The sequence below is a fragment of the Falco peregrinus genome, chromosome 4 (genome assembly GCF_023634155.1).
Source record: "Falco peregrinus isolate bFalPer1 chromosome 4, bFalPer1.pri, whole genome shotgun sequence".
Lineage (NCBI taxonomy): Eukaryota > Metazoa > Chordata > Aves > Falconiformes > Falconidae > Falco > Falco peregrinus.
Genome location: NC_073724.1, coordinates 104,234,482 through 104,257,602, shown reverse-complemented (window position 1 = coordinate 104,257,602; position 23,121 = coordinate 104,234,482). Strand labels below are relative to the sequence as shown.

The window sequence follows — 23,121 nt, the reverse complement described above, 5'->3', positions numbered from 1 at the left end:
GCTGCCCGGCGGCCGCCCCCGCCCGAGGGGCTTCGTGCCGGAGCCCGTCCCGCAGAGCCCACCCCGTGCAGAGACCCCCCCGCGGCGGGGCGGCCGGGCCCGGCGGGGAGCGCGGGGCGGGGCAGCGGGGGTTCCCCGCGCGGCGGCGGTGGCGGTGGCGGGTCGCCAGGGGGCGCTGCAGGCGGAGCCCGCAGCCCGAGGGCCAGCGCTTGGCGGCGGGGCCGGCGCCTGAGCGCCGCATCATGTGGGCCGGCCCCTTCCATGGAGCCGGGGCTGCTGCCGAGCGCCTCCTGGGCGGACGCCGCCATGAGGCTCTGAGGGGCGGCTGCGTGTGGAGGACCCAGCCGGTCGCGCTGCGGAGCGCGCCGAGCCTGGCGCCGGCCTCGCCCCCGGGCAGGGGAGCCCAGCGCTGCGGTCGCTGCTACCGCCGCCGCCGCGGGTCCGGCCGGGCGGGCGGCCCGGGGCCATGTAAAGCGGCAGCGGCCGGGGGGAGCCGAGCCCAGCCCGGGGAGAGGAGCTGCCGCTGCCGCCGGCCGGGGAGGCCCCGCGGGGGGGATCATGGCGACGTCTAATCTCTTAAAGGTGAGAGCGGGGCCAGGCCGGGCCCTGCGCGGGCAGCGAGGCGGCGGGCCGGGGCGGCCGGGGCTGCCCCACCGGGCCCCGCGGGGGCAGGGGCGGCCGGGCCGGGCGGGGGGCGGGCGGCGGGGCAGGCCGCGGGCGCCGCTGCCCCCGGTTGTCGCTGGCAGGCCGGGCCGGCGGCCCTCCCTCAGGTGAGCGGCCTGGGCGCCGCGCCGCCTGCGGGACCGCTGGCCTCGGCCCGGCCCGGCCGGTGGCCTCCGGCCGCCGGCACCCCCTGCCCGGCTCTCCCTCCCCAAACTGGCGCCGCTGGGAACGGCGTTGCGTCGTGCTGTTGGACAGGGCACGGCGTCGTCCTTTGTTTATTTAAGAAGACCTCGGCGTGCGGAACATTAGTTTTAAGTTAAACAAAGAGTTGAAAAATGCCTTCGCGCTGGGCAGGTGTCGTCGTTTGGGTTGCCACCGCAGCCCAGCTTTTTCGTTAACTTCAGTTTTCCTGCAAAGAAAAACTCCCGGAGGCCTTTCGCTTACATTAAGCGGCTTTGCTTTTGTAGTCGGATGTTTTCAAGCACTTTCCCGGCGTTCGGTGACAGCTGTCGGTCACCCCAGGTGATGCAGATTTGCATGCAAGTTTTCAGTGTGACAGGCCCAGTATTTGAGCTCAGAACTGCCTGCCCTGATAGCTGCGGCATGTGTTCGAAGATGACTGTATGTGGCCTTTGAGGCTATGCCAGCACATGGGAGACGGGCCTACTTTAAACAACTGTTACTAATGCCTCCAGTAAGTGGTTATGGAACATCAGTGTAGTTAGGCTGAAAGGCCTTGGGAAGGCTGGCTGTTTAGCTTCATCAGTTTCCAATTTAAATGTATGTAAATACAGACGTATACATGTGTGCAGTGCTATGTATTATAGTTAAATGTGGTTCTGAAGAAGTGCTGCTTACATTGTAGCAATCTGGCCTATTTTGGATGTATAGATTTGGCCTGAAACTGCTGGTTTTATTACTCTAGCCTTGTTTCTGCCTGGTATCCAAAAAAAGGTTTTAGTATTAAAAAGGTATTTTAAAAAAAAAAATCTTAATCGAAATGTAATTGAAATTAATTGTAATTCATCTCTCTGTATTTTTATCCGTAAGTGGGTAGTTAGGTTTTTAAGCTGATAAGATGTAAATAAAAATCTGAAACTGAAGAATCCAAGAACACTAGAGAAAAAAATACTGTCCCATAAGAAGAAAAGTGTTTTTTGTGGAGGAGTGTGGGTTTAGAGCAGGGCTCAGACAGTTCATCTACATATTAATGTTTTAGTCCATCTCTTTGCTCTATGTTTAAGGATCTCCAGGAAGACCAATCCATGTTTTGACGAAATGTGGTTGCATAGCCCATAGCAGCTAGAAGAAACATAGGACTGTGAGATTTGTCAGCACTCCGCTTCAGCTGTTTTGAAAGAATAATAGGTGTATAGTAAGTGAAAATAGAGTGAAAGGCCTTGATTCTGCGAGGTGACTCTTGCTGAACTGAAGCCTTTGTGTTGACTTGTCATGTTGTTACAACTGGCCTCTGAATCATTAACATTTTATATTGACAACAAGAATTATACACACAGTATGTTTTAGGAAAAATGCCACAGAGATACCTATTCTAAAATAGGCCTTTCAGGTCATTTGAAGTGTTTTTAAACACTGTAACTTAATAGTTAGTGAGTTTTCTAAAAACAATAAAGTATGAGTCCTGCGTTACAAAAGAAAAGATTATACAGTGATTTGACTTTGTTTATAATGACACAACAAATTGGTGCAAGAACTGGAACGAGATCTGGTCCTTTGTTCCCCAATTCTGCTCATCAGAGTACTGTCAGAGTTGATTCCAGGTTAGTGTTGATTGGCAGTGCCTCATGCTGCTTGAAGCTGTGAAATAAATGTACTTATGCTTTAGGGAAAAATAGCAATGTCTCAGTACAGTAAAAATCCCTGGGTAAGAAAGGAGAGGTGTTAGAATTGATAATTTTTTTTCCATATCTTCTCCAAGTAAGTGTGCATAATCAAATCTAACTTGGGTTTAGACAGGTCTTGGTTTTGCTAGGATAAACAGGAACTAAGAGTTTTCTCTGTTTTTTTCCCCCATCCTCATTCGACTTTCTACTTTCTTACATTTGAGAAAATGAAGTGAAATATTCTTTTCTTATTCTAGTAACAGATACTAGCTGAATCCAAATCTGACTGGCTGTTGTAATTTAAAAGGGCATCATTAAAACTCCACGAGTGCGTTGTTGTCCTAATTGTAAATTATTTTTCTAGTGAGAGGCATATTTTCAGAGACCATTCTTTGAACACAAAATTAGAACGACCATCACATGTTGAATCCTGGTGAGATACAACAAATGGTAATGTGGTGAAAATATTGAAGTACGTAGAGCTAGCCATTACATGGTGAGCTAGCGTGGTACCCTACCTGTAGCAGAGCTGCTGTCCCACATTGAGTCTGTGGCTTTTCTGTTGATGACTGAGCCATTACTACGTAAGTCAGGTAGAATTTTTATTCTCTACGTACATGTGGCTCTGGCACTTTTGAAGTGGGATATTTTGTTTCAGGGGGTGTGGTGGAACTTGTAATTTCTTCCCTTTACAGTAAGGAGATAGTCTAAACCAAGTTTTCCTGCAGTTTCTGGAAGGCACCTTAGCTTATTGAAAGCACAAAGAAAACCTGTAGCTGTATCCCTGCCAGCTGATCTTGACACTTCTGTAGGGCTTTACTGGAGCTGCTGGCAAATGCAAGAGTCCATCCTTGTGAGATGAATTGCAGCTTGAGCTTGGTGTTAGGAGAGAAGAAGCAAAGGAAGCAGCAGATTTCCTGTAGACTAAAGTGAAATGAAAACCATTATTTACCTTTACATTGATTTCAACTGGTTGGTTTATTTTTTCTCACACCTGTGTCACTGACAACTGGGAACATATCTAAAGTTTTTTAATTGTTCAAGTTAAAGTGCATATTTCTAGATCTGTATTTTGTCTGTTTCTTTGTTATTTCCAATTAGGATATCCTGAAGAAGCTAGGCAATGTTGCACACTAGTTAGTTACATAGCAAAGCTTTCCTTTTGCTACTGTTCTGCTTTGTGTAGGAACTTTGCTACAATCATTACAGTGATACTTTTTTTAGAGCTTCTGCTAGCAGAGATTAATCAGATGGTGAATTTTCATGCTTATTTCTGTCTAGGACCTCATACTTCATCCTTCTGTGAACTAGCCTTAACATATCTAGTGTCTGAAAACAGTGAAGTAATAAGGGTGAAGATGTTATTCATGTGTAGATAAGATGTACAATAAGATGTAGAGGATGTTGCTTTTTTACAGTACTCTTTAGAGCATCTGACGGAGATCAGGGCTGAAGTTGTATGTGGCTTGACATATATAGAGTACACAGTAAAGAGGGGTGAATGTCAGAATAGACATTTCAAGGTTCAACAAGACAGTAGTGTGGAGGTCTTGTTATATTGCTTTGCCTTGTTCTATTCCATGTTTATTTAGGATCTTGCACCGTATTCTGTGCCTGCTTCTGCTGCACTTCTCTTAAACTTGCTTGCAGTTAAGGAGAGGAATTTTGTGTTACATGATAATACCCAAATTGGGAAAAATGGTTAGTGGAACAGTTCCACTTGCGTCATTGTACTAATTCTACATAATATCCAGCACCATGTTTTTTGATATCCCAAAATAACTGTGTTTAGGTGCTTATGCATAGAAGTGAAGAAGAGGAAAAAATAAGTTTGGTGAGTAAAATTGTAGTATATATTTCAATATGGTGTGTGAAGTAGTATACGTTTCAAGTAGAGTTTAGTGTTAAAATGGAACTTTAAATCTCTGTGAAGAAGTTTAGTGAAGTGACTTTTGAAACATAAAATATTTCGCAAGTGGAGTTATTTTTTCAAAGCATTAAATTTTAAACTCCTGAAATGGTTACTTAGCCAGGGTATGGCTATCAGTTGTAATCCCTGTTTTCAGAGAAGAATTGGTAAATGGAGCAATTTTATTTCATCAAAGGTGTGACTGCCTTCTGCTTATTTTTCCTTGGGATCTCTGGTTTGAGGCAACAAGCTACAGAAGAAAAGTTACCTGGGAAATACTGCTCAGAGATTCCCTAGGTTTGTGAGTGGCTAAACAAAGTGGGAAATGGGTTCCTCATGTTGTCTGGGTCACTGGTGTATGTGTGACTCTGGTAACAACTGAGAATTACCACTGTTTGACCTCCTTTTCTACTATAGAATTTGTTTTTCTTGTGTAATAATAGGGGTGGAATTAATGAATGTGAATGACACACAGTAGGTGGTATTAAGCACCCTTTCTTCTTGTAATTTCAGTACAAAAGTGTAAGGTTATGGAAGCTTGAATCTGTCTAGAAGATGTTGGATTGTTTATTGAATGTAAAGAATAGTTCAGTTTTAATCCATTAATTTTATTTCCTCTTCTGCTTAATTTAGGAATAAAGGAGGAAGTGGGGGAAAAAAAAGTTTTAATCCTATGTATGCAGTTTTTACAACTGAAATGGAGTTTTATGTGTGCTGCTTAGGAGGAAGCAGGTAATCACAATCTAAATAATGTAAACACTAGTGTTTGTGATTCCACCACCCACCCCAGCCACGTTTTCAAGTTTCACAGTGAAACTAGTGTTACTCACAAAGACAGACCATTCAGTTTTTATCTTCATCTGTTTTCAGCGAAGGGCTGTATTGCACTTCTCCAAAATTGCCAAACAGTCTTTCTACCTCTTCTAGAAAACTTATGGGATTTATTTTGAAGTTTCACTCCCCAGGAAAACTTTTTAGGAAGTTGGTTTTACTTACTTTATAATGCCTTTTCTGAAACTTCTAATTGCTCAGTAGCTGATCTTTCAAGTTCGTTATCCTGAAAAGAAGGACCAGGAACAGAGATATCTGCAAATAGAAACTAATAATTTTCACAGGGAGAGGGAAGATTACAGCATCTCATCAAAGTTTACGGAACAATTGTAAAAAATGCGGGGGAAGCATGTAGTTGATGATTTGCAAAGATGGTGTATTCAGAGATTATTTTTTTTAATTTATTTTACAGTGGAAACAGGCAAAACTGTCTCTGAATTGGAAAACAACTTTTTTTCTATTTTTTTTTTTAATGTTGAAAGAATTATAAACTTTATCAAACAGGGGCTACTTCTGTGAAACCTATGTTCAGTACCTACTTCAATGGTTTGATAATGCTGTGGGGCTTCTAGGTGCTGTTGCTGTGATGCCTGTTGCGTCTTTATAACTTGAAGGTGAGACATCTCTGCACTTAAGAGCAGCAGGGGATACAGTTTCCGAACTGTGCTTATTCTGAATACTAAATTACAGATTTAATTGTAAATGTCCATGTAGAAATTAATCAGGACATAGTTGAGAGAACCTGGTGTGCTGCTTGTGCCTGTTCTGTCTGAAGAGATGTTAGTGGCAGAACAGTGCACTTGTCAGAATTTCAAGTAGTTAAGGCTGTATTATTTGCTGTATTTGAAGTGAATTGTGTCAAACATAGTATTACTAGCTGAGACAATGATCAGGTCAAACGTAGACAGTGCATTGGAACATAATGCTACAGATAACCAGTAGTCTTTCTGGCACAGAACTCTCAATCATTATTTTTTTTTATTGCAGGTTTTTCTTTTTAAAATCTGGAGCTGTAAGCAGATAGGATCACAACATATGCAATAGAGATATTGTTTTCAAGTTTGCTTTTTTTAGTAATGGAAGGTGGCCTGTCTACTTTTTCACAGTAATCAGAATGATATGGGAGCACTTCCATTTCTGTAGCTTTTCTCTTAATTTGCATCTAAGTTTGGGAAAAATTCACCTTGGATTAGATTTTTCAGCACGGTGTAAATCATGATCTGCATCAACTGCGTCTTGGCTGTTAAGCTGCCTATGACCAGTTAAACCACAGGAAAGGAGTCTATGATACAACAGCTCCTGCGTTACTCTGCTTCCTTCCTCCCTCTTTGCTGCTGATGCCAAATGCACAGTGGAGAAGAAAGGTACATGGCAGCATCCAAAGGTACCATTCCTGATTCCTGGCTACCATTTGGGTAATGGTAATTTATTCAAGACTGCTTTGCAACTCTGTGTAGCGACTTTCATTGGGTGTATCTTGGCTGGGGCAGTGAAGCTAACCAAGAATCATTTGTTTTCTCCATGTATTACTCTGTTAACATAGGTAAAGAACACTTGCTAGAACTTGTTGCATTGTAGCTAATGCAGTGAATAAAGGAAGAAGTTGGCAATCTGCTTCTCTGAGAAACAAGTAATTGCTGTGTTCCTTGAAATAATACTGTGAAAGTGTTGGTCAGCTATGGTGTTGTAGTTCAAATGCTAGCTTATGAGACACCTCTGAGAAGATATTTTTACATTAACCATAGACACTACAATCCTTAAAGATAATTTTAAATAAGAAACTGGTTTATTAACGATGGGTTTTTTGTTCCTTTTAGAATAAAGGTTCACTTCAGTTTGAAGACAAATGGGATTTCATGCGCCCTATTGTTCTGAAACTTCTTCGTCAGGAGTCTGTCACAAAACAGCAATGGTTTGATCTGTTCTCGTAAGTAATTTTTTAGTATCATACATCCTTTGGTGTAATGGGAATACAGTTACAGTACTACTTCTGATACAGAAGTCAAGTATGACACAGACTATGTGGGAACACAAAGAACAGAAGTAATAATTTAAGTTTTATTAAGTGGTAAGTGTGCCTACATCACAGTAAATGTGCAGAAGTAGGATTTTGATGAGGTTCAGGTCATTGCAGATAGGACGGAGAAAAAACAGCAGAACTTCAGCTGATTATAGTAAACAAGTTTTGTACCTGCCCCACAAACTTTTTTGCCAGAATTAGAGAGAAAATGTTGGTTAGTTCTTTGGTGGTAAGTTCATTTAAAGGCAGTTTGTTGAATGTTACATTATTCTCATTTGAATGGCTTTCTTGTAAAATAACTTAAGAATGCTACTGAAGTAACAGAGTGATGCAGTTTAACTGGCATAATTTGGATATTTTTATATTCTAAGTATGACATATATTTTTCAGACAGTGTTTGCATTATTGTACTTTCTAAAAACCCTGCCATTTTCCTCCTTCCAAAAAGCCAGAAGTTGCTCCCTGTTAGGTGATGATTTTTTTCTTAAAATACATTGTGACCTTTGCTAAACTAATATAGAAGTGAGTTACAGCATATATATTGAAAGTATGTCTAAAATAATCTTTGTCTCAGCATATTTATTTTCACTTAAATACAGTTGTCGCTTAAATCTGCAGCCTTTCCTTCTGCTTTTTAAAATCTGTCACAAAAGAGGGATTTATTCATATGCAGTCTGTATTTTTATTGCTCTTTTCCATGTGGACGGTGCAGTGATTCTTTTTATACCCATCTTACTGCACCTGTCACACTTCTCTGCCAGCCAAAGGAAAGGTAGTTTATCATGTAATGAGATTTAGCATCTTATGATGTCTTGACTATAGTAGTTGCCAGAAACATGGTATAGTTAGGATACAGATTCAGTTCCGAGTCATTGCTTTCATTTTTAATAACTAGTTCAATAATGCTGCATTGGTATTTATTCCATTTATTATTTTTCTTGTAGCTGAATTATTGAATAGAACTTAAGTAACTTTATGGCTAAATTAAAGATATTGAGGGAAGAGTTCCACTCTCCTAGGTTCTTGGTTTTGTGCAGTGCTCTTTGTTAAGCTTTTTAATAAAAATGCAAAATCTGTAGGTGTCTTCTACCTGCCCTTTGAGTGTAATCATCCAGTATTGCTTTTTTACTGCTATCGGGAAGCGGTGGCTTTCTAAATACAGTAACACCTTTTCTGGGTGTGAAAGTTGCGTGAGTCTCACAAGTTAGGTAGACCTCTGTAAGTCCTGGGCCAGCACCTTTGATCCATGTCAAAGGAACTTTTTGCTTCATAAGGTTTGCCTTTTCAGTTAAATTAAAAAAGATGGTTTTGTATTGAAATAACTATATTGATTTAATAGGAACAAAGTCATACCTTTAGATTTTATAGTTCCTTTCCTGCAAAGATGTGGCCTTATTATTGAGAGGATGAAGAAGAACCAGGGGAAGGTAATGTGTCAAAAAAAAGGCTGGCTGGGCCACATTATATATAGAAGTATGGGTAGGAGTGTAGCTTGGTTTATTTAATTTTTAGTATGGAAAGAAAGTAGGAATTAAGTTACACTTCCTAGGCTGTCAGATAGAAAAAAAATTATTTGAATGTTGATTAAAACTCCTTAATAAGAATTTGCTTTGCAGTGCTGTTTGGCAGCTTTTCTGCAGTAAGGTTTCACTTTAAAATGCTACCCCTGCCATGAAATCTTTAAGTGACCTTATTAACTAACTAAAATGTCTTTTAAATTACCTGATGCCCCGAGCTCTTGATTTCTTGCATGGAAAGTCTGTTTCCTTTGTTAGCGCAAGGATGTTGTAGTGTTTGGATTGTGAAACTGTGAGTGAAGGCTGCATGTTAATGAGAGTATTTTTAGAGTCATACGGGCTGAGTAGTAATGACTCTACTGGCAAGTGATTTCTGTCTTTTGACAAAAAAAAGCTTTAAAAATTGTCCTTAATGCAATAAGGCTATTGAATAAATACTGAAAACAGAATTGGCTTCTACATCTTGACCATAGCCTTTTTCCTAGATAGGCTGCTGTTACTTGCTTCTGAGACTTTCTTACAGCTTCAGACTCTTCTCCAAACATGCTTCTTGCATTCATCACTGGGATCTAATTGTGTGTTATTTGACAATGATAGATCAAAAGTGTAATTTCTTAGACATACTTAAAGTATGACTATTTAAGCCTCATAGATTACAGCATTAAACTTTTAGTAGCTGTTACTAAAAGACGGATAAATTGTTTTCTAGAGATGTACATGCAGTTTGCTTGTGGGATGATAAAGGTCCAGCAAAAATCCATCAGGCTCTGAAGGAAGACATCCTTGATTTTATTAAACAAGCGCAAGCAGTAAGTTCTTAATGTTTCATAACTCCTATTCATATTGCTAGAAAAATAACCAAATAGTTCTGACTTCCATTGGCTGTAAATGCATTGCTTTTTGTTTGAAGTTCTGTGATGCTCTGGAGATCATAATTACCCCGCAAACTTCTGTTGACAAAAAGAAGACAGCCTTGAGCATTTGCCTTGGCTCATTGTTTTCTTACAGTCCTTGAAACTGGGGTGGGCAATGATTTTTGTGTTAGTAAAAACCCAAAACACAACATCAGGGTTTTTTTATCCAACAGTACTTAGGGAACCATCTTCCACTTGAAAACTTCTTGAGGCAAAATTTTCTATAAGAAGTTACTGTCTGAAAAAATATTTTGTCTAGCTTCAGTGCTGTGCTGAGATGTTCATGGATGGCTTTAAAATAAGCCATATGTATGGTGTAATAGAAATATCTGTGCTACTGATGTAGCCATCCAGTTTTATGGGCTTCCCCCCAAAGGATTGAAGTCATCAATGGATTTAAAGGAAATGTTTGTGTTTGTAAAATATGTAACAAAAAATGTTTTGTGTAATAAGGGATTTAACAGAAGGGGTGGTTGTAAAATATGTCTAAAAAAACCCCAAACTAAAAAACCCATGACAAAGGTTTGAAAGCAAGAAAATGAAAGTATAAAATCTTTCATTCGTGAAGAGGTTTACACCACTAAGGTTTTGCTTAAAAGAAAGTAGTTTCTTATAGAGGCCTTTTTATAACCAGGCATATAAATGTTGATTGAAGTTCCGTAGGCTTACTTGCTTACATGCATAAATACTGTGCTGAACTGAGGCCTTCAGTGTGGTTTGTTTGGCTGTTGTCTGAGACGCATCTTTTTAGGCATTATGATAGCCATTGTACAATGTCATTGTAGTTTCCAGGGTAGCTGTCTGGGTCTAAGGAAAGGGAAATGCCATTGAATTAAACTTTTCACTCTATAGAATCTAACATAGTCCTTAGGGGTTTGTTTTCTTTTTGCTTTTTAGATATGGTTGTACCAGTACATGCCTTTAAACCAAAGGTTTTAATCTTTTTGACTTGCAGATGGCTTAAAAGAAAAACAAAAAGGTTCATTTGGGAAATTTAAACTTACAGACTACTTGTTTGCTCTTACTTTTCTTTACCCTTTAGAAATGGTCCATATGCCACAGATTAATAACTACATCCCTAAACTAAATGGCACTTAAATAGGTAGACTTTCTTATTGTGATATATCTTTATATTTGAATTTTCTATGGGTAATTATTTTCAGTATAAGAAAAGCCAATCCATATTTTGTGCAGAAATTTGTATATAAATTACCTCTTCTCCCCCTCCACATCTTCCAGAGAGTGCTGAGTCATCAAGATGATACAGCTTTACTAAAAGCATATATAGTGGAGTGGCGCAAGTTCTTCACACAGTGTGATATTTTGCCCAAGCCATTTTGTCAATTAGAGATTACGTTAATGGGCAAGCAGGGCAGCAACAAGAAGTCTAATGTAGAAGACAGTATTGTTCGAAAGGTAAGTGGTAGGTATTAAGAGTTTTGTTGCATACTGTTCTGCCTACAGTAATAGTACAGAAGGCATTCTGTAGCTGAAGATGAAATCGCACCAATCATGTAATATGATGTATCACTATGCTTTAGTGTGAGGGTCAGAACAACCCTGCAACTTTTTTTTTTTTTTTCCAATCTGTTTCTCCAGTTTTGCTTTGGCTATTAACAGTTTTATTCAGGTGGTTAAAGCACTTTGTTGGGCTTTGGGTTTGTTTGGGGTTTTTTTGGTTTTGTGGGGTTTTTTTAAATTATTACTTGAATCCTGGGGCGGTTATAATTCGCCTACTGTTTCTATACATGTGAGTAGCAAGCGTACTTGTGTATGTAAATGAGTAGTTCTACACCTAGTCCATTTCCCTAGGCCAACATCTTAACTGGGGCACATGTCTGCACTTTATAAATGATCAATTAAATACTGTCATCTTAAATTAAATATGACAATTGATCTGATATCCCCTTTTTCCTCCAAACTTTCAGAGATATCAATGAAAATATTGGACATGTAAAACCTTGTGAATATGATCTTTTTACTGTTCCATATCAAACGCGTACAGAAAGTCTAGGATTTTGAGTATGGGAGTGCTCAGCGTTCTGAGTCTCATGAATAATGGTCCTAGAAATTGCTTTAGTCTTATTATAAGAAAACCAGAGCATATCAGTTGTAAATTAAGTCCTTTAGTTTAATGTTATTCATTATCCCTTTTCATTGCAGAAGGTATCTGTAGGGAAATTAAAATTATTTATTGCTCTTTCACTTGGTACTTACTGAAGATCGTTTTTACTGTCCCCCTATCTCCAGGATGGGAAGAACAAAATAGTTCAAAAGCATTACTTTGGGCAAGATTTTTTTTCTTCACCCTCCTAATTTGAGATCTGATCCTCTATACCTCTTAAAGAAAAGGAAGAGAGAATAGCAACAAAGAAAGGAATCACCACCTCGAGTTACCTTTTTTTGTTTTCGTCGTTTGTTGAAGAAAACATGTGATCTTATTAGGCTCTTCAAGATCTGGCAGACTTGAACTCTTAACTCTGCTATATGCAGAGTTATGTATGTAGGCAGGAGAACTAAGAAATGAAAGAAGAAACAAGATGGAATAGAGAAAATAGTAAGGAGGAACTGGGAGAAAGAACGGGTGCCTAACAATTCAGGTTTTGTTGAGGGCTGAAGGTGATGGAGATGTGTCTTATCTCTAATATGCAGTCCAGGAACATCTCATCATTAGGACATGAAAGCCCAGAGTCTCCAAGCTATGTTACTATTTCGTACTTGCTGCTGAAGATCACTTCCTGTTTCTGGCATCATTCTCTGTAGTTTTCTAAAAAGCACCTTGTGAAAACTTTTCCCATGCTTGAGAAGTTCTTAATATAGTCACCCAAAATTATATGTGTGTCTTTCTTCAAGTATCTCCATAAAACTTCCTTATCCATAATGTCTAAAAGCAGTTTGACCATGACAAAGCTGTTAATATGCCTGCCAGGTTGCTTGACATTATCTCACTGTTTTCTTCTCCATTTTTTACTTGTTTCAGCTCTTGTAAACAGATTCTTTAATTGTACAGTGCAACCAGAATGTGCATATCAATAATGTTAAAATAATGAAAAAAGTAATTGAGGAAGTGTAATCAAATAAAGCTTTGCTTCTAAGAATGTTCCAGTGTTTTAAACAATAAATCCCTTCCAACACCTATGAGTTTGGTGTCAGAAATATTTAGCTGAAATTAAGACAGTTATGGAGAAGTTAAGACTAAAGGATGGTAAACTTAACTCTCTTGAAAGGATATTTGACTTCTATTAGGTGCTTGCTGTGTTAAAATCTAAAACTTACAAAGCAAGAATGGAATAAGACCATCTAAGCTTTACTGTGAACTGAATTGGTAAATTTTGTGATTCCAACCACCTTTCTGCTGCCAGTGTAGACTGACAATTGGCATGCTTGAATTACATTCATAGTAGTTACTGTCAGATTTCAAGATACTGTAAGCTTGAGCTTTCTTCTAAAGCAATGAAATGGCATGAGTTGCATAGAAAAAAGAAAATTACCTCTTAAGCTTTGGCATAATTTTCTTAGTTACTCAGTGGCATATAGAAAGAGCCAGATCCAGTGTCTTAAGGGGAAAAAAAATAGTAAATGACTACAGTAACTTGAATTCTAAAGCAAATTAAATTTTTTAAGAAACATGTAGCATGCTTTGAGTATTTACTGCTGAACAGCTGGTGGAGCTTAGGTGGGCACAAGTATGGCCTGGCCTGCCAGTGAGCTTTTCCTGTTGCTCATCTGTAGTGCATTGGGTCTGGTGTTCAGATGTAATGCAATATATTTGCAGCAGTGTCAGCAGCAATCACACACACACACACACACAAAATAACACACAATGGAATATAAACAGACCCTTCTATCGATGAGGATTTTGTTAGGAGCTTCCATAACTAATTTTAAAACTTCACAGTGCTTAGGTGAGGTCTGGAGGTTTTTATAAATCACATATGCATTACTTGTACATTGAACTTCCATATTAGATAAATGCAATCCAAAACCATCAGTCTTTTTCTTTACATAATGGTGGTGTTAACTGCGTTTTTAGTTTTGTTTAAGACTGAGCCTGTCAAATAATGAACTATATTTGGATGTTTGGCTCAAAAGTACCCCCTGATGTTGCAACTCCTGACACGTAGGATTGCTGGAAAAGTTACTTCACTGATTACTGAGAACTGTAGAAATAATACAGAATTACGGAATTAATATATTTATCAAATACTGATTTCCCTAGCTGTCTGGTTACATATAGTAAGCTTAGAATGCAAGCTGAATATTACTTCTATAACAAGTTCAGAGCAAGATAAAATCCTAAGCTGAACTGCTGTATATAACCTGAAAATTACATTATAGATTGCTTGATTTCTGTTTCTGGTTTCTTGTGTTTTGCACAAGCTTAGCTATACCTTTCTGACAGGACTTTTTTTTCTTCTTTCTGATACACAGCTCATGCTAGATACATGGAATGAATCCATATTTTCAAATATAAAAAATAGACTTCAGGACAGTGCAATGAAGCTAGTTCATGCTGAAAGACTAGGAGAAGCTTTCGACTCTCAGCTTGTTATTGGAGTTCGAGAATCATATGGTATGTCTTGCACAGACTGATGTCTGTTTCCTCAATTCAGTAAATTAATTTTCATCATACAAAGTTGACAGTTGTGGTGGTAGGGTTGGAATGATTATCTCAGTATTTTTATATGGATTTGTTGTTGACATGTGATACCAATTAAATTCTGTTTAAAATATTTAACTTCTATGTGATTTAGCTACATATCAGTTACTGCAAAATTGGTATTTTCAAAGAGGCAACTACGTCTTGACCTTTTGGAGTTGCAGATAAAACTTTGTGCTCCTTTCCATACTGTTTCTGATTTTTCAGACAGTTTGAAGAAGAAATGCTAAATAGGCTGCATCTAAGATTCTCCATCTTGCTTCTCTGCAAAACAGATCTGTGTATCTGAAACTTCTGTGGTGAAGTTTCACCATTGTGTGCTGCTTCTTCAGAGCTTTGCAGGCTGTTCAATTAAACTTCTTTCCAATTTTGCAGTTGTGTGTGTATTTTTGATTTCTGTGTTTGAGTGTCTAAAATGCTGGAGAGAAGTATGCAGTTCTTTCCAGTTCCCTATAGTTAACCTATATGGTTTTGGAGCAGAAACTAGACAATTTTGGTTCCTTTTAGGGATCAGAGTGCATTTATAGGATACTTCAAATTGTTTAATGTAACCTTTTAATACAAGACTGACTTTAATGAGAGAGATTTGCTTATTATGAGTCACATGAGTTTCCAAGACTTGAGGGTAACTTTGGACTTTCTCTTTGCAGTTAACCTTTGTTCTAATCCTGAAGATAAACTTCAGATATATCGGGATAACTTTGAAAAGGCATATTTGGATTCAACAGAGAGATTTTATAGAACACAAGCTCCTTCTTATTTACAACAAAACGGTGTACAGAATTATATGAAATATGTAAGTAAAAATTCTGTTGGAACTTTGTTCTGAAAGTGTTAGTACTTAAAATGATTGCTGTTCTACTTTTGCACAGGCAGATGCTAAACTAAAAGAAGAAGAGAAAAGAGCACTACGATATTTAGAAACAAGGCGTGAATGTAACTCTGTAGAAGCAGTAAGTATAATGTGTAGAAAATTGGATGTATTTTATATAGCATTATTATATTGCAGTTCTTATTTTTATGTGTATTGCAATATTATTTGGTAGCAGTAGATTGATACAAAACTGTTCACTTTATGTTTTTATTACCATTCATTATATTTTTTTCTTGCAAAAATCTGTATTACTTCCCAGTCTGGCAATTTACGCTTTCTACAGGTGTTTTTGATAGTAAATGTAGATCAAAAGTTCAGATTGAAGGGTAGGTTTTTATTCAGGTTGATTTTTATTCTTTCACTTTGAGTGAGGTATAATTTTTCTTTTCTATGCTTCACAGTGGGTGATAATGATGTTTGAGAATAAGCTGGCCAATCTAAGGGGTAAAGAGTTTCTCAGTGTTCATTTAGAATACCTGAAAGAGTTATTGTGCATTGCAATCAAAAGAAGCAACAGAAATTTCATTAAAACTGTTCCAGATTTCCTCTTGGACTGAAATATGAGCATTTAATAGAAAGGATGTTTTACTTTTTTTTTCCTTCCCCCTTCCCCCTCCTTGAGCAATATTTTACACAGTTAAGATTCTGGAGGAAGATTTAACCACAGTGAGTAGTTCATAATTGTCTGTGCTGAAATTAGTTCAGGAAACAGGTTATTTTAAATAAACACCTTTTCAATCGGAATCTTTTGCAGTGGATCACAATGTATTTTACCTCTTTTTCTGTTAAGTGTAAATAATTCATTTTGCACAGCTATAAATTGTAACCTGTAGAAAGAGGCTGACAAAAGAGAGATGGTCCTGACATGTACAAGCAGTTTCTGTTCTAGATCTAGCCACAGTGCCTTGTTCAAGCCAACCAGCCTGGTCCAAATAGGGTATGCTGGAATGAGAACTATTCTTAGCCCTTGGATGTATACTTGGAAACTAAGTAGGGTAGTTGGTGTTCCAAAAGTGGTGGCTCCCTTGGGAGAAAAGAGGCGACAGAAATATTAAGCTTATTACTGGTTGGGAAGAGAGTTCACCACATTTACTAACCTACATGTTTTGAAGAAATACCATTTCCTGTATAGATTTTATTCAAATTATACATACTTTTATGAATCAGTGAATTAATTAATTAATTTATAGAGCATAGTTGTTGAGAACAGACAAGTTTGTGTGTCATGGCAAACTTGAGACAAACCAGACTTTGGTGTTCAGATGGCTAAATGAGCTAATTCTGTGTTTGATATATTTCAGCTAATGGAGTGCTGCGTCAATGCCCTGGTGACATCTTTTAAAGAGACTATTTTAGCTGAATGCCAAGGCATGATCAAACGAAATGAAACAGAAAGTAAGTGAAGCTTCAAGAGCAGTGCAGGATGAACTCAGCATCAACTGCATAAAAATAGATGTGTTTGTAGATATATCAAATTACTGTTTTTAATAGATGGTGGCAGTGTTTCAAAGAAAAATATATTACTGCATGTGGGCAATTTTATCCCACAAAAAGTGACCACCATTGGTTAGTATTTTTTTATGCTGCTTCTGAAATCTGTATTTATGATACCCTAATTTGAATGACTGGAGAGCTCTCATCTTACTTGAAAGAAAATAATATTTTGTGTTCTGTTTTCTTTATTTTTTCTACAACTTATTTTCCTCACATTGACCAACTCTGGTAACTGTTATTATTTCAATAGTTCAGATACAAACACTCCCGCTTCATTCCACCCCTACTACCCCCTTTCCCCTGGAAAAAAAATGAAGCATCTTTTTACAAAGCTGTTTTTCTGAAAAGCAGGGAGAAATTTTTCTTACTCTGGTTATTGGTGCAAGACCAATAGGTCAATGAACAGAATCTCTGCAAGTGTTTCATCTGGTTTTATAGCCAGTATGTCACTGTGAGTATTGAAAGTTAGTTCTGCACGCCTTTTTAAAGTTTTCAAAAGTTTTTTTTAACTCTGCTGCCAGAAATTGAGAGGTTAGTGTGATTCAGAAGTCTTGTGTTGGTCCTGTATGATAAACCAAACTAGAGAAGTCATTAAAATGTTGTTCAAGTGGTGCAATTAAAAAAAATAATAATAAAAAAACCCCACAGGGTAATTATTCTTTTTTAAAGTCCTGGTATCCTGCAGCTAGCGAATATTTACTAATGTCTAGAAAGTTTTCACTATGCAAATGTGAAAACTGTTTTGTGACTTAGAACAGCGTAGAAAATACTCACTTGTAAAGCTAGCATTTCAGAAAAAATTTGACCTCAAAACTATGTCATATTGATCTGTTCATCTAGCAGCATGATTTCTGGCAGTAGTCCAGAGCTAAATCTAGAAAGCCACCAAACTTCTTACGAGTATATGTTACTGCCTTTGGGAGAATACAGGAGGCTTATTTAAATGCAGAACTTCAGAAGGGTTCATCTATATAATTCAAAGCATCTTTCTTTAGAAACTTGAAGTATTCACACAGTCCTCTCTTTCCTTGTGGCTACATCTGCCCTGTGATACTGCTTGATTGCAGAATACTTCATTTAGTATATAAGAACTCAGGTGTCTCTTTCAAATCTTCTTTTTTTCCTTTTTTTTTTTTTTTTTTTTTAGCTAGACTTACCTATGCTGTTTAAAATGTTTTAACAAAGGGTGCAGGTGCAGATGATAAAAATCTTATTTAAAGACTGGAGCTATACATAGTAATATATGCATCTGATAGTATCCTCTGCTTATGCATGTGTCTTTCTGATACTATTTGCCCCAAAGAATTTCATTATATTTTCTTTATTAAACAGCAACTGACAAAAAAGGACTGGGTTTTTTGGCTGTGAGCTGCGCACTACTGTAAAATACTCTGCTACATTAAGTACTTAATGTTTACATGCCGTGCAAAGGAAGGCAGGCACAATGTTTTCTAACTAAAAGCTATCAAAGTTGTCATAACTTGCAAATGCTCTTCAGAATTGGCTTAGTGTGTTTTTGTTTGCTTATAGTATTGGGGATGGGAGGCCTAAATTTTATTCTTTTAAGTACTTCATAACACATAGAAAATACACTTGGCTTTTATGAATACAAAATGAAAACAACATGTTTAAGTGCCCCAGCAACTACAATGTGAATTTCTTTACATTTCAGTGTCATAATGTATTCTGAGAGAAATTCCAGTGAAAACTTCCTTTGGTTTTGTTACTTTGAAATCTGTCTGAGGAATCTGGGTTTTGGGGGTTCCTGCAGTTTTAGGGATGCGCATGGAGTCTTCTTTTGCCATTGCTTATTAGGAGAAACCACTGCATTTTTTTCTTGGAATTATTCATGCCATCACTAGTTTATAGAAACAGATGTAGAACCTGTGGATGTATCTTTTTGTTTCCTTTTTTCTGCCACCTCTTTCTCCCGCTCACCCTTTTGTAAAGAACAGTTTAAAAGATCCAGTAAAAGGTGAGTGAGTTTTTTGGATTTGGGTAAAACAGTGCTGCCATCACTTACAGTAAATCTAAATTGCAGTGACAATAGTCTGACTCTTTTTTTTTTTTTTTTTTTTTTTTTCCCCCCCCTTGTTCCTGAAATCCCATTGTTTAGGCCATTGTCTCTATTAGCGTTGCAAGTTCTTATTGAAGGTTGGTTGTAGTTTCCATTCTTCGATTTGCATTGTTATGTTCTAAAGGGATTTTTTCTTCTCTGTGGATTGCTTTTCTATTTGGTTCTGCAAAAGTTGTTGGGATACAGAAGTTGATAACAAATATTTCATCCTCACTGGTGACAAGATCTTGATGTTGCCGACAGAAATATTGCAGAGGAGGGAACAAAGACAGATCCTCTGGCTTTTGTCCTCTTTCACAGTAAATATAGCACTGAGGAACTAAGCGAATCTGTCAGGTTTTTTTCCTATCAAAAAAAGAATCCGAGTCCATGATCGGTTTGTTCTATGTCATTAAGCAGAGTTCTTTACTGTGTTTAGTTCAAATCTGTGTGGTCTCTAAAACAATCTAGTGGGCTTAATCGAAGTGTTCCTTTGTGGACAGCTTTGTCAATGTTTCAGTACCCTTTTTTTTTAGCAGTGTTGAAATACCTTCACAAAATGTAGACAAACTATCAGTTTTTAAAGTTTTTGAACTGGTTACTTTCAGAAAAATTAAATAAACTCTTTGAGAAAACACAAAGGAAAAAAATGCTGTTTACCTTAGTTTTGGTTACTTTAGAATTTGGCATGCTTTTAGTTAAAACAAAACATTATAGATGGTATTGGAAGATACACAAAGACAGCTCTGTTTAGCTTTAACATAAACAAAAAAAATTCTGAATCCATACTATTTCCTGCATAAACTCCTGTAGGCTTCCAACTGAGAGAGAGACCCATAGACCCATTTTTGCCAGGGATTTTAAGGCAGCAGTTATACTGAGAACCTGGACTTAATCCAAATTGCCATTCAAGCTTGTGATGTTGTATGCATACACAAATATTATACTGTAATAAATATTTCTTTGTGCCTTCAGAAGAATCTCCTTGTGGGACCAGAATTAGAACAGTATTCAAAACATTTTTCCTTTTAAGGGATGAATTGGATTACCTATTCTTTACATATTCAGTGTTCCACTTGACATCCCTAGCAGAAATGCAGTATATTTGTTTTTCATACAGGTCTTTGGTGGCTTTATCAGTATTTGTATCTTTCAGAGTTGCATTTAATGTTTTCACTGATGGATAAAGTTCCAAATGGCATAGAGCCTATGCTAAAAGACTTGGAAGAACATATTGTTAGTGCTGGACTTGCAGATATGGTAGCAGCTGCTGAAACTATTACTACTGTAAGTGTTGTTTGGTTTTTTAAAAATAAGAATTAAAACCCAACTTTGCAGAAGTTAAATATCTCTACTTGTGGGACATACATGTGAATGAAAATAATTTTTGAATATTTTATGTTTAAACATCAAATTTTGATCCACTGGAAGTTTTAGATGTCTTTAGAATAAGTTTTTATTCCTTACATTTTCAGTTGTAGCTTTAAAATGTGAATCCAGTTTGCAGTAAAAGTAAGATTATAAATTAAATGTGCATTATACTTATATAGCAGGATTGTGTTAGCATCTTAATTAAAACAGCTTAATCAAGGGGTTTTTTTCAGAATTCTAACTTCCTGATTAAATTTGAAATTTGCTTTCAGTCTAAGAGTGATTGTTCAGTGTAGAAATTAAAAGTTGTTCTCCCGCTGTTCTTTTCCAGCTTTTTATTATCTTTTTCTCTGAGTCTAGGAGGCTTGATTATTTGCAGCAATTAGGATGTGCCTTTTATTGGTCCTTGAAAACTTTATTTACTTTTCAGAGTTATTATACAATATTTGAATATGAAAATATGTTAGTGTATTGGAAATGCTATCCTGAAAGTCTGTGTTGAGGCTTACATGCTGTAGAGCTCTTCAGTACAGAGAATGAAGATAAAATGCTCATTCATACTATGCAGGCTTGAGAATACCACATTATTACAGATTAGAGAATTACATGTGAACTTATACTGAATTCTATGGAGCTGTGTTTTTTTTTATTTTTGCCTCTCTAACTTTAGGATTCTGAGAAATATGTAGAGCAATTGCTCACACTATTTAATCGATTTAGTAAGTTGGTTAAAGAAGCTTTTCAGGATGATCCAAGATTTCTTACTGCAAGAGATAAGGTACGTGTTTCTGCTGATCATTTGTTCTCAGTTTAAGAGTTGTTGTCATTCATATTACAATGTCTCCGATATCCTTGTGCCCATTCACTGTTAAATCAAGGAGCTGCTCTTACTCTGGTAAATATACAGACTTAAATATTGACGAAAGTTTACTACCAACTGATTAGCTTTTTATTTGTGTTGTAGTCATGCTTCAAGTTGCATAAAGGAAAGCAGTACATTAATGGAAAAGAGAAGATGCAAAACATCAATTCATGGGAAATTGAATCATAGGATTTGAACTCTCGTATTGAAAACAAAATCTGCAATCTTTGGGCTAATAAAAAAAATTGGATCAATTTCATGTTAAAGGAATCTAAAAAGAGATAAGACCTTTGTGATTCATATGTTAGAGAGAAATTGAGTGAAGCACTAATAATCTGTAATTATTTTTCAGGCATACAAAGCAGTTGTGAATGATGCTACAATATTTAAACTTGAATTGCCATTGAAGCAAAAGGGGTAAGCCATATAAACTTCATGTGAATCAGGGTATTTAAATTGTTAAAGGTAGAGCTTCTCCTGTAAAATATCTCTTCAAAAAGCAACACTGTGTTTAAAAGCGCATTGTGTTTGCATTATGGAACCGCAGACTGCTTGTCAGCCTCTGGTAAGGCACTCTTCACATGGCAGCGGATCAGTGAATAGCAGCCTGTTTAAACTCAATTTTTTTTGTAGTAAATGAAGATTATTCTTTTATAGTACAGTAATGAGTCAATTTGTTAACTGAATTTAATAATACCTTCCTGGGTTATTAATTCCAAAAATCTGTTCTGTGTAACTGCCACAACGTCAGTAAAAGTCCTGGGGAAAAGTGAGGCAGTAATCTTTATGAGAATAACTGTGGCTGATTAAGGTAGAACCATCCACAAGCTGTTGACCACCTCCTGTTGTGCCAGCTGTGAGTGCGACCTGTCTGGGTGTTACATTTTTGTTTCAGTGCAGGATTAACCAGGTTAGTTTAAAAAACTTCCAGTAGATTAAGCAGACGTGTGTGACTCAAGAAGAAAAAACATCCTTAGAGCGGCCACTCTGCTAACTCAGCCAAGAGAACGTGGTGGTCAGTTAATTGACATAACATGTAACATGTGATGTGCCACTTGAGTAGGAATCTGTATGTGTTTAGGTGGTTGGAATTACTTATATATAGTTTGTAGTCTGATTTACTATGGAAACAATGCTTATGTAGCTGGGCTGCCAACCTCCTTTTACAATTACTTCTAGTTAGGGGTGGATGGCTATAAATAATCTGTTCAGCATTCTGGTTCTTACTCTGTGTTTGATTTTGGACTGATGGACAGGGCTTAGTTTTGCTGGTTTTATGTTATTGGAGGAACTTTCACAAAATAATGGATCTCTGCTTTGTAACTTCATATAGATGCACATGAGGTAGAGGGGTTTTTTAGGTCTCTGCTAATGTTTTCATTTCCCCTGGGAGCATCCAATCAATACCTCATTCAAACTGTGTTTCACTCCTAAAGCTAAGCCTGCCTAGTGATTTCTTAGAAACCACCGTGATGGCGATGGCCTTCTGTTCAGCATTCGTCTTCCCAAGTTTTTTGAAGTTGTCTACATACACAGCCTGATTTAAGTAAAATGGAACTTCATCCTGCTTAACTTGTGCCTAGAGAATATGGAATTTGGTAATCTTTCATTGCTGTCAGAATCTTGAAGATTCCTGTTTGGAAATACCTGGGAACACATTGATTAAATAAGGGTTCTGTCTTGTAATAACCGAAAAACTAGTGATCTGGTTTTATTCCAAATGGTCTTCAGGAGGGCAGAAAACATTAGCTTGCAAACTGCTTAATGAATTAAAAAAGGCAAGTTGTGTGAAGCGTTTTAGCACTGTCTACACTAGTTGATGAGAGGGTGAGAGAATGAGCAAGAACATTGTATTCCTGAGCATCCCCACAGCCTCTTACCTGCTGTCTTACTTGCTGCCTTTGTTTTGGGCCCTTGAGGCTGGCAATCATGTTGGTGTCATCTGACTGTAGAAATAAGGATTGGTCCTTGGCATTAGTTTATTCACCAGTCTAGACACAGGTTCAGAACGTGGTGTCATGGTTTAAACCTGGCCGGCAACCAAGCACCACACAGATGCCCGCTCACTTCCCCTCACCCAGAGGGGTGGGGAGGAGAATCAGAAAG

General features: G+C 37.8%; 1 protein-coding gene across 3 annotated transcripts in view; it reads left to right on the top strand.

Moving 5' to 3' along the window:
- The first annotated feature begins 244 nt into the window (after nt 1–244).
- Nucleotides 245–23,121, top strand: part of CUL5 (cullin 5) — a 33,767-nt gene continuing 10,890 nt past the window's right edge. Inside the window, exons 1-12 of one of the 3 annotated variants that reach the window (XM_055803084.1) lie at nt 246–582; nt 5,050–5,148; nt 7,065–7,174; nt 9,494–9,593; nt 10,938–11,114; nt 14,130–14,271; nt 15,009–15,154; nt 15,231–15,311; nt 16,534–16,627; nt 19,939–20,069; nt 20,824–20,931; nt 21,368–21,432. In XM_055803084.1, the coding sequence (XP_055659059.1) occupies nt 7,104–7,174; nt 9,494–9,593; nt 10,938–11,114; nt 14,130–14,271; nt 15,009–15,154; nt 15,231–15,311; nt 16,534–16,627; nt 19,939–20,069; nt 20,824–20,931; nt 21,368–21,432 (1,115 nt within the window). In that variant the 5' untranslated portion in view covers nt 246–582; nt 5,050–5,148; nt 7,065–7,103. Of the gene's footprint in view, nt 583–5,049; nt 5,149–6,264; nt 6,632–7,064; nt 7,175–9,493; nt 9,594–10,937; nt 11,115–14,129; nt 14,272–15,008; nt 15,155–15,230; nt 15,312–16,533; nt 16,628–19,938; nt 20,070–20,823; nt 20,932–21,367; nt 21,433–23,121 lie in introns of those variants that run through there. The other 2 variants (XM_055803083.1, XM_055803085.1) reach the window with 2 other exon arrangements.